Raw genomic sequence first — 15,563 nt, 5'->3', positions numbered from 1 at the left:
AGGGGAATTTTGGAGAGAATTTTGAAGGGATTTTTTTGGGAGGATTTCCAAGAGGATTTTGGGGATTTTTGGGAATTTTAGGGAGATTTTTGGGGAGGATTTCAAGGGGATTTGGGGAATTTTTGGGAAGATTTTGAGGGGGATTTTGGGAGGATTTCCAGGGGGGTTTTTGGGAATTTTGAGAGGATTTTTTGGGAGAATTTCGAGCGGATTTTAGGGAATTTTGGAGGGAATTTCGAGGGGATTTGGGGGAATTTTTGAGTGAATTTTGGGGGGATTTTTGGGGGTTTTTTTTTGAATTTTGAAGGGATTTTTGGAGGATTTCAAGGGGGATTTTGGGGAGAATTTTTAAGGGATGTTGGGAGAGTTGTGAAGGGAATTTTTGGGAGAATTTCGAGAGGATTTTGGGAATTTTTGAGGGAATTTTTAAGGGATGTTGGGAGAGTTTTGAGGGGGATTTTTGGGAGAATTTTGAGGGGATTTTTAGGAATTTTTAAGGGAATTTCGAAGGGATTTCAAGGGGAATTTTGGAGGGGATTTTAGGGAATTTTTGGGAGAATTTCGAGGGGGTTTTTGGGAATTTTTGGGGGAATTTCGAAGGGATTTCAAGGGGAATTTTTGAGGGGATTTTAGGGAATTTTTGGAAAACTATCAAGGGGGTTTTAGGGAATTTTTGAGGGAATTTCAAGGGGAATTTTGGGAATTTTTGAGGGAATTTCGAGGGAATTTTAGGGAATTTTTGGGAGAATTTCGAGGGGGTTTTTAGGAATTTTTGGGAGACTTTTGAGGGAATTTTGGGAGAATTTCGAGGGGGATTTTGGGGAATTTTTGAGGGAATTTCGAGCGGATTTTGGGGTATTTTTGGGAGGATTTCGAGGGGGTTTCGAGGGAATTCGGGGGATTTTCCAGGCGCGCTCAGCCCTCCCCCGGGAACAGGTGGGTCCCCAGCAGGCTGGAAATGGGCGCCGGGTCCCCGGGGTGCGCCGGGGGCTCCGCCAGCAGCTCCGGGGCCGCGGGGAGCCCCGGGAGGAGCCCCGGGAGCCCCGGCAGCAGCTCCGGCAGCAGCTCCGGCAATTCCCCGAGCGCGCCCGGCGCGGGCGGAGCGAACGGAGCGAACGGAGCGAACGGAGCGAACGGAGCGAGCGCGGACGGCAGCGGCTCCGGGGCGTCCGCGGCCGCGGGAAAGGCGCCGGCTGCGGGAAATAACGGGGGGTCTGTGGGGGAATAACGGGGAGAATATGGGGAAATAACGGGGAGAATATGGGGAAATAACGGGGAGAATATGGGGAAATAACGGGGGGTTTGTGCGAAATAACGGGGACAATATGGGGAAATAACGGGGAGAATATGGGGAAATAACGGGGGGTTTGTGCGAAATAACGGGGAGAATATGGGGAAATAACGGGGAGAATGTGGGGGAATAACGGGGGGTTTGTGCGAAATAACGGGGAGAATATGGGGAAATCACGGGGAGAATATGGGGAAATAACGGGGGGTTTGTGGGGGAATAACGGGGGGTTTGTGCGGAAATAACGGGGATTTTATGGGGGAAATAACGGGGAGAATATGGGGAAATAACGGGGGGTTTGTGCGGAAATAACGGGGGGTTTGTGCGGAAATAACGGGGGGTTTGTGGGGAAATAATGGGGAGAATATGGGAAATAACGGGGAGTTTATGGGGAAATAACGGGGGGTTTGTGCGGAAATAACGGGGAGTTTATGGGGAAATAATGGGGAGAATATGGGAAATAACGGGGAGTTTATGGGGGAAATGGGGATTTTATAGGAGAAAATAATGGGGATTTTATGGGGGAAATAATGGGGAGTTTATGGAGGAAAATAATGGGGAGTTTATGGGGGAAATAACGGGGATTTTATGGGGGAAATAATGGGGAGTTTATGGGGGGAAATAACGGGGATTTTATGGGGGAAATAACGGGGGGTTTATGGGGAAATAACGGGGGATTTGTGGGGAAATAACGGGGGGTTTGTGGGGAAATAATGGGGAGTTTATGGGGAAATAACGGGGAGTTTGTGGGGAAATAACGGAGAGTTTATGGGGGAAATGGGGATTTTATAGGGGAAAAAAATGGGGATTTTATGGGGGGATTGGGATTTGAGGGGGAAATGGGATTTTTTGGGGGGAATAAATTGGATTTTTAGGAGATAAATTGGGGTTTTTCAGAGGGTAAATTTGGGATTTTGGGGGTGGAAATTTGGGATTTGGGGTCCAGGGGTGGCACCTGTGGGGCCCAGGGGGATGAAGTGCTCCAGGTACCCCGGGGGCTTCTTCCTCCGCTTGGCCTCGATCCCGAACGGGTCTGGGGGGAACGGGGGGGTCAATTCCCCAAATCCCCCAAAATCGCCTAAATCCCCCCAAAATTCCCTTAAATACCCCCGAATTTATCAATTCCCTGAAATCCCCCCAAATCCCCTCATATTCCCCCAAATTTATCCCAAATTTCCTCAAATTCCCCCACGTTCCCCCCAGTTTCCCAAAATTTCCCCCAAATTCTTCCAAGCCCCCCAAAATTTCCCCAAGTTCCACCAAATTCTTCCCAAATCCTCCAAAATTCATCCCAAATTTCCCCCAAATCCCTTCCCAGTATATCCCAGTCCCCTCCCAGTCCCATCCCAGTCCGTCTCAGTCCCTCCCAGTTTGTTCCAGTCCATCCCAGTCCATCCCAGTTTGTCCCAGTTTGTCCCAGTTTGTCCCAGTTTATCCCAGTCCCCTCCCAGTCCCATCCCAGTCCGTCTCAGTCCCTCCCAGTTTGTCCCAGTCCATCCCAGTCCATCCCAATCCCTCCCAGTTTATCCCAGTCCCATCCCAGTCCATCCCAGTGCCTCTCAGTTCCCCCCAGTTCCTTCCCAGCCCTCCCCCACTTCCATCCCAGTCCCTCCCAGTCCCTCCCAGTTTGTCCCAGTCCATCCCAGTTCATCCCAGTCCCTTCCAGTCCCTCCCAGTTTGTCCCAGTTCATCCCAGTCCCTCCCAGTTTCCCCCAGACCATCCCAGTCCATCCCAGTTTCCCCCAATCCTCTCCCAGTCCCTCCCAGTTCCCCCCCAGTCCCCCCCAGTCCCTCCCAGTGCCCCCCAGTTTATTCCAATCTGTCCCAGTTCATCCCAGTTCATCCCAGTTCATCCCAGTTTATCCCAGTCCATCCCAGTGCCCCCCAGTCCCTCCCAGTCCCTCCCAGTGCCCCCCAGTTTATTCCAATCTGTCCCAGTTCCATCCCAATCTCCCCCCAGTGCCCCCCAGTGCCCCCCAGTCCCACCTGTCCCCGAGAGCTCCTCCAGCAGGTCGGGCATTCCCCGCTTGCGCTTCACCTGCACCCGGTACGCGTCTGCGGAAATTACACCGGGAGTTACACCGGGAGTTACAGCGGGAAATACAACGGGAGTTACACCGGGAATTACACCAGGAGTTACAGCGGAAATTACACCGGGAGTTACACCGGGGAATACCGGGAATTACAGCCTGAAATACCGGGAATTACACCGGGAAATACCGGGAGTTACAGCGGGAATTACACCGGGAGTTACACCGGGAATTATAACAGGAATTACAGGGAGTTACACCGGGAATTACACCGGGAATTATGACAGGAATTACAGGGAGTTACACCCTGAAATACTGGGAGTTACACCGGTAATTACCGGGAATTTACCGGGAATTACACCCTGAATTACTGGGAATTACACTGGGAAATACCGGGAGTTACACCGGGAATTACATCGGGAATTATAACAGGAATTACAGGGAGTTACACCGGGAAATACCGGGAGTTACACCGGGAATTACAGGGAGTTACACTGGGAAATACAACGGGAATTACACCCTGAAATACTGGGAGTTACACTGGGAAATACTGGGAATTACACTGGGAATTACACCGGGAGTTACAATGGGAAATACTGGGAGTTACCCTGGGAAATACCGGGAGTTACAGCGGGAATTACACCGGGAATTATAACAGGAATTACAGGGAGTTACACCGGGAAATACCGGGAATTGCACTGGGAGTTACATCAGGAATTTCACCCTGAAATACCGGGAATTCCACTGGGAAATAGCGGGAGTTACTCTGGGAATTATAACAGGAATTACACGGGGAATTACACTGGGAATTACAATGGGAAATACCGGGAGTTACACCGGGAAATACCGGGAGTTAAGTTACACCAGGAATTACACCGGGAGTTACACCCGAAAATAGTGGTGACCACTGGGAAACATTACTGGGAAACATTAGAGGAAACAATGGGAAACACCGGGAAATGTTACTGGGAACAATGGGAAACACTGGGGAACGTTACTGGGAACACTGGGAAACACCGAGAAATGTTACTGGGAGCACTGGGAACACTGGGGAACGTTACTGGGAACACTGGGAAACACAGGGAAATGTTACCGGGGAACGTTACTGGGAACACCGGGAAACACGGGGAAATGTTACTGGGGAATGTTACTGGGAACATTGAGGAATGTTACTGGGAGCACTGGGAACACCGGGGAATGTTACTGGGGAATGTTACTGGGAGCACTGGGATCAGCCACCAGTCCCAGCATTCCCGCTATTCCCAGTCAGTGTTCCCGGTGCTCATCCCCGTCATTCCCGGTAATTCCCGTTCCAGGTGTTCCCGTTATCCCCAGCTGTTCCCGGTACCCCACGCCCGTCATCCCCAGGTGTTCCCGGTGGGTACCGGTGTCCCGGGGCAGGGAGGTGAACCGGAACCCCTCGCTGCGGACGCTGTCGGTGAGGCGCTGCAGGAACACCTCCACCCGTACCTGCACCTGTACCTGTACCTGCTGTACCTGTGCCTGTACCTGCACCTGTACCTGTACCTGCACCTGTACCTGCACCTGTACCTGTGCCTGTACCTGCACCTGTACCTGTACCTGCTGTACCTGTACCTGTACCTGCTGTACCTGTACCTGCTGTACCTGTACCTGTACCTGTACCTGCACCTGTACCTGCTGTACCTGTACCTGCTGTACCTGTACCTGTACCTGTACCTGCACCTGTACCTGCTGTACCTGTACCTGCTGTACCTGTACCTGCACCTGTACCTGCACCTGTACCTGCTGTACCTGTACCTGCATCTGTACCTGCACCTGTACCTGTACCTGCACCTGTACTTCCTGTACCTGTACCTGTACCTGTAACTGTACCTGTACCTGTACCCCATCCCCGCTATCCCCAGGTGTTCCCGATGCCCATGCCCGCTATCCCCGGTGGGTACCGGTGTCCCGGGGCAGGTAGGTGAACCGGAACCCTTCGCTCCTGACGCTGTTGGTGAGGCGCTGTGGGAACACCTCCACCTGTACCTGTACCTGTACCTGTGCCTGTACCTGTACCTGCACCTGTACCTGCACCTGTACCCCATGCCCGCTATCCCCGGTGGGTACCGGTGTCCCGGGGCAGGTAGGTGAACCGGAACCCTTCGCTCCTGACGCTGTCGGTGAGGCGCTGCAGGAACACCTCCACCTGTACCTGCACCTGTACCTGCACCTGTACCTGTGCCTGTACCTGCACCCCATGCCCGCTATCCCCGGTGGGTACCGGTGTCCCGGGGCAGGTAGGTGAACCGGAACCCTTCGCTCCTGACGCTGTCGGTGAGGCGCTGCAGGAACACCTCCACCTGTACCTGTACCTGTACCTGCACCTGTACCTGTACCCCGTCCCCGCTATCCCCGGTGGGTACCGGTGTCCCGGGGCAGGTAGGTGAACCGGAATCCTTCGCTCCTGACGCTGTCGGTGAGGCGCTGCAGGAACACCTCCACCTGCACGGGCTCGCGCAGCTCCAGGTGCGCGTAGGGCGGCGTGCGCAGCACGATCGCCACCTGCCGGTGAACGTCGGCCTGCGAGAAATCGGCCCGCGCCTCCCAGGGCTCCTTGCGGAAAATCACCGCGATGTCCTCTGCAAAACAGCGGGAATGCCGCGGGAATTCGGGAATTCGGGAATTCGGGGTTCGGGAATTCGGGAATTCGGGAATCCGGGGTTCGGGAATGTGGGATCGGGAATGGGGTACGGGATTGGGGTACGGGTTGGGAATGGGGGCGGTGCCCCAGGTGCCCCCGTTGTTACCTTTCCGCACCTTGTCGCAGAGCAGGTACAGCTCCTCCCCGCCCAGCTGTGCCCAGGTGTATCTCAGGTACCCCCAGCTGTGCCCAGGTGTATCTCAGGTACCCCCAGGTGTATCTCAGGTACCCCCAGCTGTGCCAGCTGTGTCCCCCATGGTTACCTTTCTGCACCTTGTCGCAGAGCAGGTACAGCTCCTCCTCGCCCGTGCAGTGCCCAGGTGTGCCCAGGTGTATCTCAGGTACCCCCAGGTGTATCTCAGGTGTGTGCCAGCTGTGCCAGCTGTGCCCATGGTTACCTTTCTGCACCTTGTCGCAGAGCAGGTACAGCTCCTCCCCGCCCAGCTGTGCCCAGGTGTATCTCAGGTACCCCCAGCTGTGCCCAGGTGTGGTGCCAGCTGTGCCAGCTGTGCCCCCGTTACCTTTCTGCACCTTGTCGCAGAGCAGGTACAGCTCCTCCCCGCCCGTGCAGTGCCCAGGTGTGCCCAGGTGTATCTCAGGTACCCCCAGGTGTATCTCAGGTGTGTGCCAGCTGTGCCAGCTGTGCCCACGGTTACCTTTCTGCACCTTGTCGCAGAGCAGGTACAGCTCCTCCCCGCCCGTGCAGGGGCCGCTCTCTTTGTTCATGCGGCAGATCCGCAGCTCCGACGTGTTCGTGGACTCTGGAACGTTCCGGAACCGGCAATGGGGGGGGGGCCTTGGGGAATTTTGGGGAGTTTTTTGGGAAAAAAAATTTGGGAATTTTTGGGGGAATTATTCAGGAATCGTTTTGGGGCAGTTTGTGGGGATATCTCTGGGATATTTACAGGATATTTTCAGGATATTTTTGGGGATATTTTTGGGATTTTTGGGGATATTTTTGGGGTTTTTTGGGGCAGTTTTTGGGGATACTTTCAGGATATTTCAGGGATATTTTTGGGGCTATTTTGGGCTATTTTGGGGCTCACTCTTGTCGAAGATGGGCTGGGACAGCACCGGGCTGAGGCTGCGCGGGATCCCGGCGCGGTCCCGGAACGAGGCCTGGAAGCAAATCCTGACCACGTTGAGATCGACCTCCTGATGGTTCCGCAGGGAGCCCGCTGGAAAAACGGGGCACAAACCGCAAAAATGGGGAAAAAACGGGAAAAAACGGGGAGGAAATGGGGAAAAACGGGGGGGAAATGGGGAAAAAATGGGGAAAATGGGGGAGAGATGGGGAAAAATGGGGGGAAATGGGAGGAAAATGGGGGGAAATGAGCAGAAATGGGAGAAATGGGGCATAAATGGGGCAGAATCAGGGAAATGGGAAAAAAGAGGTAAAATGGGGAGGAATGGGTGGGAAAATGGGAAAAATGGGGGGGAAATGGAGAAAAAATGGGGAAAAGTGGGAGAAACGGGGGGGAAAATGGGGGAAAATGACAGAAAACAGGGAAAGGTGGTTCTGCTGGGATGCCGTGGGAAAAATGGGGAAAAGCAAAGAAAAATACAGAGGAAAAACAGAGAAAAAACAGAAAAAAAACAGAGGAAAAACAGGGAAACCACAGCAAAAGTAGGGGGAAATGGAGAAAAAATGGGGAAAAAAAAAAACACCCAAAAAAAAAAGGAAAAAAACCCAGGAAAACCAGGGAAAAGCCAGGAAAATTTGGGAAATGTGGAAATGCAGGGAAATGCGGGAGAAGGGGAAATTCTGACCTTTGAAGGGGTCGATCCCGAGCTGCAGCTTCTTCTCGATGGCGGCCTCGATTTCCTTCTTCTTCACACACTGAATGCCCAGGTTGCTGAAACTGCCAGAAAATCCCAAAATTCCCAAATTTTCCAGGTCCTTCCCTGAATTTTCCACCCCAGAAATACCCGAAATTAAAAAAAAAAAAAAAGAAAAAAAAGGAGGAAAAAGGTAAAAAAAACCCAGCAAAAAAAAAAAAAAAAAAAAAGCCCAAAAAAAGCCTCTGGAATAGGGGAAATGACAGAAAATTGAATGGAAATTCAGTTTATTGGGAAAGTCCAGGATTGCGGCTTGAGGAGCCCCTGGAAGAGCCCAAAAATTGCCTGAGAAATGCACAAAAAATGCCTGAAAAGGCCCCAAAAAAGCTGGAAAATTGGGGAAAATTCTGGAAAAATCCCTAAAATTCCAACAGGATGGAACTCAAGGGACGTTCCCAGATTTTCCTGGCACTTTGAAAGGTTTGAGCCTTGAGAAGCACCTGCAGGAGCCCCAAAATTGCCCAAAAATCTCACAAAAATCTCACAAAAATTGGCTGAAAATGCCCAAAAAATGCCCCAAAAATGCTGTAAAAATGGGAAAAATCTGGAAAAATCCCTAAAATTCCAATGGAATCCGACCCAAGGAACATTCCCAGATTTCCGTTGCTCTTTGAAGGGTTTGAGGGTTGAGAAACACCAGGGAGAACCCAAAAAACACCCCAAAAATGCCCCAAAAAAACCCCAAAAACGCCCCAAAAACGGGAAAAATCCCAGAAAATTCCATAAAATTCCCTTTTTTTGGGGTTTTTTTGGGATTTGGGTGCTGACCTGTGCCTGGGGTTGCTGTGGGGCCGCAGCAGCACCGGCACAGCCCCGGGGCACAGCCAAAAACCACCCAAAAAACGCCCCAAAAATCCCAAAAAATCACCCAAAAAACGCCAGAAAAAAAAGGAAAATTCCCATTTTTGGGTTTTTTTTGGGGATTTGGGATTCACCTGTGCCTGGGGTTGGCATGGGGCCGCAGCAGGACCCGGCACAGCCCCTGGGCACAGCCAAAAACCACCCAAAAAATGCCCAAAAAACGGCCCAAAAAACACCAGAAAAAAAGGGAAAAATCCCAGAAAATTCCATTTTTTTGTGGGTTTTTTTGGGATTTGGTTCTGACCTGTGCCTGGGGTTGCTGTGGGGCCGCAGCAGGACCCGGCACAGCCCCGGGGCACAGCCAAAAAGCACCCCAAAAAACGCCCGAAAAACACCAAAAAACACCAGAAAAAAATGGGAAATTCCTAGAAAATTCCATTTTTTGGGGTTTTTTTTTGGGGGATTTGGGATTTACCTGTGCCTGGGGTTGGCATGGGGATGCAGCAGCACCGGCACAGCCCCTGGGCACAGCCAAAAACCACCCCAAAAAACGCCTGAAAACCACCAAAAAACCCCCCAAAAACGCTAGAAAACACCAGAAAAAAGGGAAAATTCCCAGAAAATTCCCTTTTTTTTTTGGGATTTGGGATTTACCTGTGCCTGGGGTTGCTGTGGGGCCGCAGCAGGACCCGGCACAGCCCCTGGGCACAGCCAAAAACCACCCAAAAAACGCCCAAAAACCACCAAAAAACGCCCAAAAAACACCAGAAAAAAAGGGAAAATTCCATTTTTTGGTGGATTTTTTTGGGGTTTGGGACTCACCTGTGCCTGGGGTTGCTGTGGGGCCGCAGCAGGACCCGGCACAGCCCCTGGGCGCAGTCCTTGCCCACCAGCCCGTGCGGGTGCACCCGGTGCGGCCGATCCTTCCACACCAAACACGCCGTGACCGAAACCTCCGGGATCCCCTCGCAGTGCTGCAGCTGGGGGAGATAATGGGGAAAACGGGAAAATGGGGGAAAGTCAGGGGCAAAAGTCAGGGGAAATGGGGAAAAGTCAGGGGGAAATGGGGGGAAAATGGGGAAAAGTCAGGGGAAAATGGGGAAAAGTCAGGGGAAAATGGGGAAAAGTCAGGGGAAAATGGGGAAAAGTCAGGGGGAAATGGGGGGAAAAGTCAGGGGGAAAATGGGGGGAAAATGGGGGGAAAAGTCAGGGAAAAGTCAGGGGAAAATGGGGGAAAATGGGGGAAAAGTCAGGGGGAAAATGGGGAAAAGTCAGGGGGAAATGGGGGAAAAACGGGAAAATGGGGGAAATGTCAGGGGGAAAAGTCAGGGGGAAAATGGGGGAAAGTCAGGGGGAAAATGGGGAAAAGTCAGGGGAAAATGGGGAAAAGTCAGGGGGAAAATGGGGAAAAGTCAGGGGGAAAAGTCGGGGAAAAGTCAGGGAAAAGTCAGGGGAAAATGGGGGGAAAATGGGGAAAAGTCAGGGGGAAATGGGGGAAAAACGGGAAAATGGGGGAAATGTCAGGGGGAAATGGGGAAAAGTCAGGGGAAATGGGTGAAAGTCAGGGGGAAAATGGGGGGAAAATGGGGGAAAAGTCAGGGAAAAGTCAGGGGAAAATGGGGGAAAAGTCAGGGGGAAAAGTCAGGGGGAAAAGTCAGGGGAAAATGGGGGAAAAACGGGAAAATGGGGGAAATGTCAGGGGGAAATGGGGGAAAAGTCAGGGGGAAGAGTCAGGGGAAAATGGGGAAAAGTCAGGGGGAAATGGGGAAAAGTCAGGGGGAAATGGGTGAAAGTCAGGGGAAAATGGGGGGAAAATGGGGGAAAAGTCAGGGGGAAATGGGGAAAAGTCAGGGGGAAAATGGGGGAAAGTCAGGGGGAAATGGGTGAAAGTCAGGGGAAAAGTCAGGGGGAAAATGGGGGGAAAGTCAGGGGGAAAATGGGGGAAAGTCAGGGGGAAATGGGGAAAAGTCAGGGGGAAAAGTCAGGGGGAAAGGGGGGAAAAATGGGGGAAAAGTCAGGGGGAAAATGGGGGGAAAGTCAGGGGGAAATTGGGGGGAAAATGGGGAAAAAATGGGGGGAAAGTCAGGGGGAAATGGGGGAAAAGTCAGGGGGAAATGGGGGAAATGTCAGGGGGAAAATGGGGGAAAATTGGGGAGAAGTCAGGGGGGAGATGGGGAAAATGTGGGGAAAGTCAGGGGGGAAATTGGGGGAAAAATCGGGAAAAAATGGGGGGGAAATGGGGGAAATATGGGGAAAATTGGGGAAAAGTCAGGGGGCAAATTGGGAAAAGTTGGGAAAAGTCAGGGGGAAATTGGGGTAAAGTCACGCTCTCGGTGCTGTTCTCCCCGATTTGCCCCCAATTTCTCCCCGATTTTCCCCAATTTCCCCCCGATTTTTCCCGATTTTTTCCCAGTTTTTCTTTCCCGATTTCCCCCATTTTTCCCCCATTTTCCCACCTCGATGCTGGGCAGGGTGCGGTTGCTGTCGGTGCTGTTTTCCCCGAGGATGCTCCCGGCCGATCCCAAACCCCCCAAATCCATTCCCGACTTTCCCCAATTTCCCCCCGATTTTCCCAGTTTTTTCTCCCAGGTTTTTCTCCCGATTTCCCCCATTTCTTCCCCATTTTTTCCCGATTTCCCCCATTTTTTCCCCATTTTCCCACCTCGATGCTGGGCAGGGTGCGGTTGCTGTCGGTGCTGCTCTCCCCGATTTTCCCCCGATTTTTTCTCTATTTCTCCCCGGATTTTTCCCCATTGCTCCCCGATTTTTTCCCAATTTTTTTTCCCAATTTTTTTCCCCATTTCCGCACCTCGATCGTGGGCAGGGTGCGGTTGCTGTCGGTGCTGCTCTCCCCGATTTTCCCCAATTTCCCCCCGATTTTTCCCGATCTTTTCCCAGTTTTTTTTTTCCCGATTTCCCCCATTTTCCCACCTCGATCGTGGGCAGGGTGCGGTTGCTGTCGGTGCTGTTCTCCCCGAGGATGCTCCCGGCCGATCTCCCCTCGCACTCGTAGCGGAATCTCATCCCGCGCTGCTTCGGCTGCTCCGTGATCACCAAGCGCGGCCTCGCCGCCCTTTCCGCGCTCTCGAACGTCTCCAAACTCTCCGTTTTCCCGGATTTCCCCGGTTTCGCCGCCTTCCCGGGCCCCAGGCAGAGCCCGCGGAGGCTCCGGGCCAGCGGCGGCTCCCGGGGGACGGAACCGCGCGGGACCAGGCGGGGAAGGGCCCGGGGGGCGGCGGCCGCGGGCTCGGGGTGGAAGCCGTCCTCCTTCATCACCTCCTCCAGGATCTCTGCGGGGAAAAAACAACGGGATTTGGGGGGGTTTTGGGGAGAAAATCCGGAATTTCGGGGGAAAAATGGGGAATTTCGGGGGTTTGGGGAGGGCTCGGGGGGCGTCGGGAGAGGGGTCGGGATGGAGCCCGTCCTCCTTCATCACCTCCTCCAGGATCTCTGCGGGGAAAAAAAACCGGGATTTTGGGGGGTTTTGGGGAGAAAATCCGGAATTTCGGGGGGAAAAATGGGGAATTTCGGGGGGTTTGGGAAGGGCTCGGGGTGGAAGCTCCTCCTTCATCACCTCCTCCAGGATCTCTGCGGGGAAAAAACAACGGGATTTTGGGGGGTTTTGGGGAGAAAATCCGGAATTTCGGGGGGAAAAATGGGGAATTTCGGGGGAAAAATGGGGCATTTCGGGGGGTTTGGGAAGGGCTCGGGGGGCGTCGGGAAAGGGGTCGGGATGGAGCCCGTCCTCCTTCATCACCTCCTGCAGGAACTCTGCGGAGAAAAAAACGGGATCTTGGGGAGTTTTGGGGAGAAAATCCGGAATTTCGGGCGAAAAATGGGGAATTTCGGGGGAAAAATGGGGAATTTCGGGGGGTTTGGGGAGGGCTCGGGGGGCGTCGGGAGCGGGCTCGGGGTGGAAGCTCCTCCTTCATCACCTCCTGCGGGAGCTCTGCGAACGGGAAAAATGGGAATTTCGGGGGTTTTGGGGAGAAAATCCGGAATTTCGGGGAAAAAATGGGGAATTTCGGGGGGTTTGGGAAGGGCTCGGGGGGCATCGGGAGCGGGGTCGGGCTGGAAGCTCCTCCTTCATCACCTCCTGCGGGAGCTCTGCGGAAAACAGGAGGTTTCGGGGCAAAATTGGGAATTTGAGGGGAAAAAATGGGGAATTTCGGGCGAAAAATTGGAAATTCCGGGGAGTTTGTGGAGAAAAATGGGGGAAAACGGGGAATTTCGGGGGTTTGGGGAGGGCTCGGGGGGCGTTGGGAGAGCGGTCGGGATGGAGCCCGTTCTCCTTCATCACCTCCTGCGGGAGCTCTGCGGGGAGGAAAACGGGAATTTCGGGGGTTTTTGGGAGAAAATCCGGAATTTCAGGGGGTTTTGGGGGAAAAAATGGGAATTTTCGGGGGAAAAAACGAGAACTTAGTGGGGTTTGGGGAGGATTTATGGGGGGAAAATGGGGAATCTCGGGGGTTTGGGGAGGGCTCGGGGGGCGTCGGGAGCGGGCTCGGGGTGGAAGCTCCTCCTTCATCACCTCCTGCAGGAGCTCTGCGGGGAGAAAAACGGGAATTTCGGGGCAAAATTGGGAATTTGAGGGGAAAAAATGGGGAATTTCGGGCGAAAAATGGGGAATTTCGGGCAGTTTGTGGAGAAAAATGGGAAAAAACGGGGAATTTCGGGGGGTTTGGGAAGGGCTCGGGGAGCCTCGGGCTGGAAGCTCCTCCTTCATCACCTCCTGCAGGATCTCTGGGGAAAACAGGAATTTGGGTGAAAAATCGGAATTTTTGGAGGAAAAATGAGGATTTTCGGGCGAAAAATCGGGAATTTCGGGGGGTTTGGGGGGGAAAAAAAGGGAATTTTCGGGGGCTTCCGGGGGCAAAAACGGGATTTTAGGGGGGTTCGGGAGGATTTCTGGGGAAAAAAATTGGAAATGAGGGGGATTCCGTGGGATGTCTGAGGGGAAAATCAGGAATTTCGGGGGGTTCGGGAGGGAATTCCAGCCCAGACCCCAAATCCGGGAGGGATTTCTGGGGTTCAGATCCCAAATTTGGGGTCGATCCCGGCGCTCTCTGCCCTGATTCCCCCCGGGATGGGGGATGGGACCCGACCCCTCCCCGAATTCCCAAAATCCCGAATTCCCAAAAATCCCAAATTCCCGAAGCCCCGAATTCCCAAAAATCCCGACTCCCCCAAATCCCAAATTCCCAAAAATCCCGAATTCCCGAACCCCCGGATTCCCAAATATCCTGAAATCTCGAATTCCCGAACCCCCGAATTCCCCAAAATCTCGAATTCCCAAACCCCCGAATTCCCAAAATCCCGAAGTCCCAAAAATCCCGAATTTCCCGAATTCCCCAAATCCCGAATTCTGGAATTTCCAAACTCTCGAATCCCTAAAAAATCCCCAATTCCCCAAAATTCCAAATTCCTGAATTCTCAAAATGCCCAAAATCTCGGATCCCCAAATTCCCAAAAATCCCCGAAATCCCCAAAATCCCGAACTCCCGAATTTCCGAATTCCTCCTGGTGGCTCCGGGATCCCGAAATCCCCGGGAGGCGCCGCCGATTCCGAATCCATCGGTTCCACTCACCCAAATCATCTGGAAACGGGAAAAACCGGGAGAAACGGGGGAAAACCGGGGGAAAAACCGGGAAAAACGGGGAAAGAACCGGGAAAATTGGGAGAAACGGGGAAAAACCGGGGGGAAAACGGGGAAAAACCGGGGAAAACCGGGGAAAAAACGGGAAAAATTGGGAGAAACGGGGAAAAACCGGGGAAAACCGGGGGGAAAACGGGGAAAAAACGGAGGGGAAATGGGGGAAAACGGGGGAAGAAAATGGGAAAAATTAGGAGGAACGAGGGAAAAAAACGGGAAAAAAACGGGAAAAATGGGGGAAAAACCGGGAAAAACGGGGAAAAAGCCGAGAGAAATCGCGGCGGGTGGGGGGGAATGGGGAAAAATCGGGAAAAACGGGGGAAGAAAATGGGAAGAATTGGGAGAAACAGGAAAAAACCGGGAAAAACGGGGGGGAAATGGGGAAAACGGGGAGAACCCGGGAAAAACGAGAAAAAATGGGGGAAAATGGGAAGAACCGGGGAAAAACCGGGGGAAAAAACCGAGAGAAACGGGGAAAAAAACGGGATCAACGGGAAAAAATGGGGAAAAATGGGAAAAACCGGGGAAAAACCGGGGGAAACGGGAAAAAAAAAAGGGAAAAATCGGGAAAAACGATCCCGTGAGGAGCCCCCGACCGGGAGGGGACACCGGGACCGGACAGGACACCGGGAAAGGGGAGGGGACACCGGGAGCGGGACCGAACACCGGGATGAGGAGAAGACACCGAGACCGGGAGGGGACACCGGGAAAGGGGAAGGGACACCGGGACCGGACACCGAGACCGGGAGGGGACACCGGGACCGAGACCGGGGCTTTACCTGTGCCCGGTGCTCCGTGAGCCATCGCCAGCCCGGGATCCTGCACGGCGGCTCCTACCGGGACACGGCACCGGGACGGCGGCGTCAGCACCGGCAGCGGCACCGGGACAGCCCGAAAGGAGCGAGCCCGGTAAAACCGCGGCAGTCCCGGCACCGGGACCGGAGCCCAACCGGGAGCGGAGCGTGACACCCCCCGTGACCGCGACCGCCCCGTTAATCCCCCGTTATCCCCCCGGGAGGTGCCGGTTCTGCCACCGGGGGGGATCCCCGGTTCCGCTGCCCCCGGGCCGGTCCCGGTTGTGCCACCGGGAGGGATCCCCGGTTCCGCTCCCCTCGAGCCGGTCCCGGTTCGGCTCCCCCTGGACCGGTCCCGGTTGTGCCACCGGGAGGGATCCCCGGTTCCGCTCCCCCCCGAGCCGGTCCCGGTTGCGCCACCGGGAGGGATCCCCGGTTCCGCTCCCCGGGGCGGCGCTCACCGAGCGGCAGCGCCATGTCGCGCCCCCGGTG

General features: G+C 54.0%; 1 protein-coding gene across 1 annotated transcript; it reads right to left on the bottom strand.

Moving 5' to 3' along the window:
• Nucleotides 1-686: 686 nt before the first annotated feature.
• On the bottom strand, nucleotides 687-11,905 carry RELB (RELB proto-oncogene, NF-kB subunit). Its single transcript, XM_058822859.1, has 9 exons — nucleotides 11,555-11,905; nucleotides 9,446-9,603; nucleotides 7,754-7,845; nucleotides 7,030-7,161; nucleotides 6,640-6,744; nucleotides 5,706-5,921; nucleotides 3,275-3,343; nucleotides 2,244-2,321; nucleotides 687-1,193 (listed from the first exon to the last, which is right to left on the bottom strand). The coding sequence occupies exons 1-9, from the start codon at nucleotides 11,894-11,896 to the stop codon at nucleotides 916-918; spliced, it is 1,470 nt and encodes a 489-aa protein (XP_058678842.1). The 5' UTR covers nucleotides 11,897-11,905; the 3' UTR covers nucleotides 687-915.
• Between the last annotated feature and the right edge of the window lie 3,658 nt (nucleotides 11,906-15,563).

This window comes from Ammospiza caudacuta, chromosome 35, assembly GCF_027887145.1.
Source record: "Ammospiza caudacuta isolate bAmmCau1 chromosome 35, bAmmCau1.pri, whole genome shotgun sequence".
Classification (NCBI taxonomy): Eukaryota; Metazoa; Chordata; class Aves; order Passeriformes; family Passerellidae; genus Ammospiza; species Ammospiza caudacuta.
This window is presented reverse-complemented; position numbering and strand designations above follow the sequence as displayed.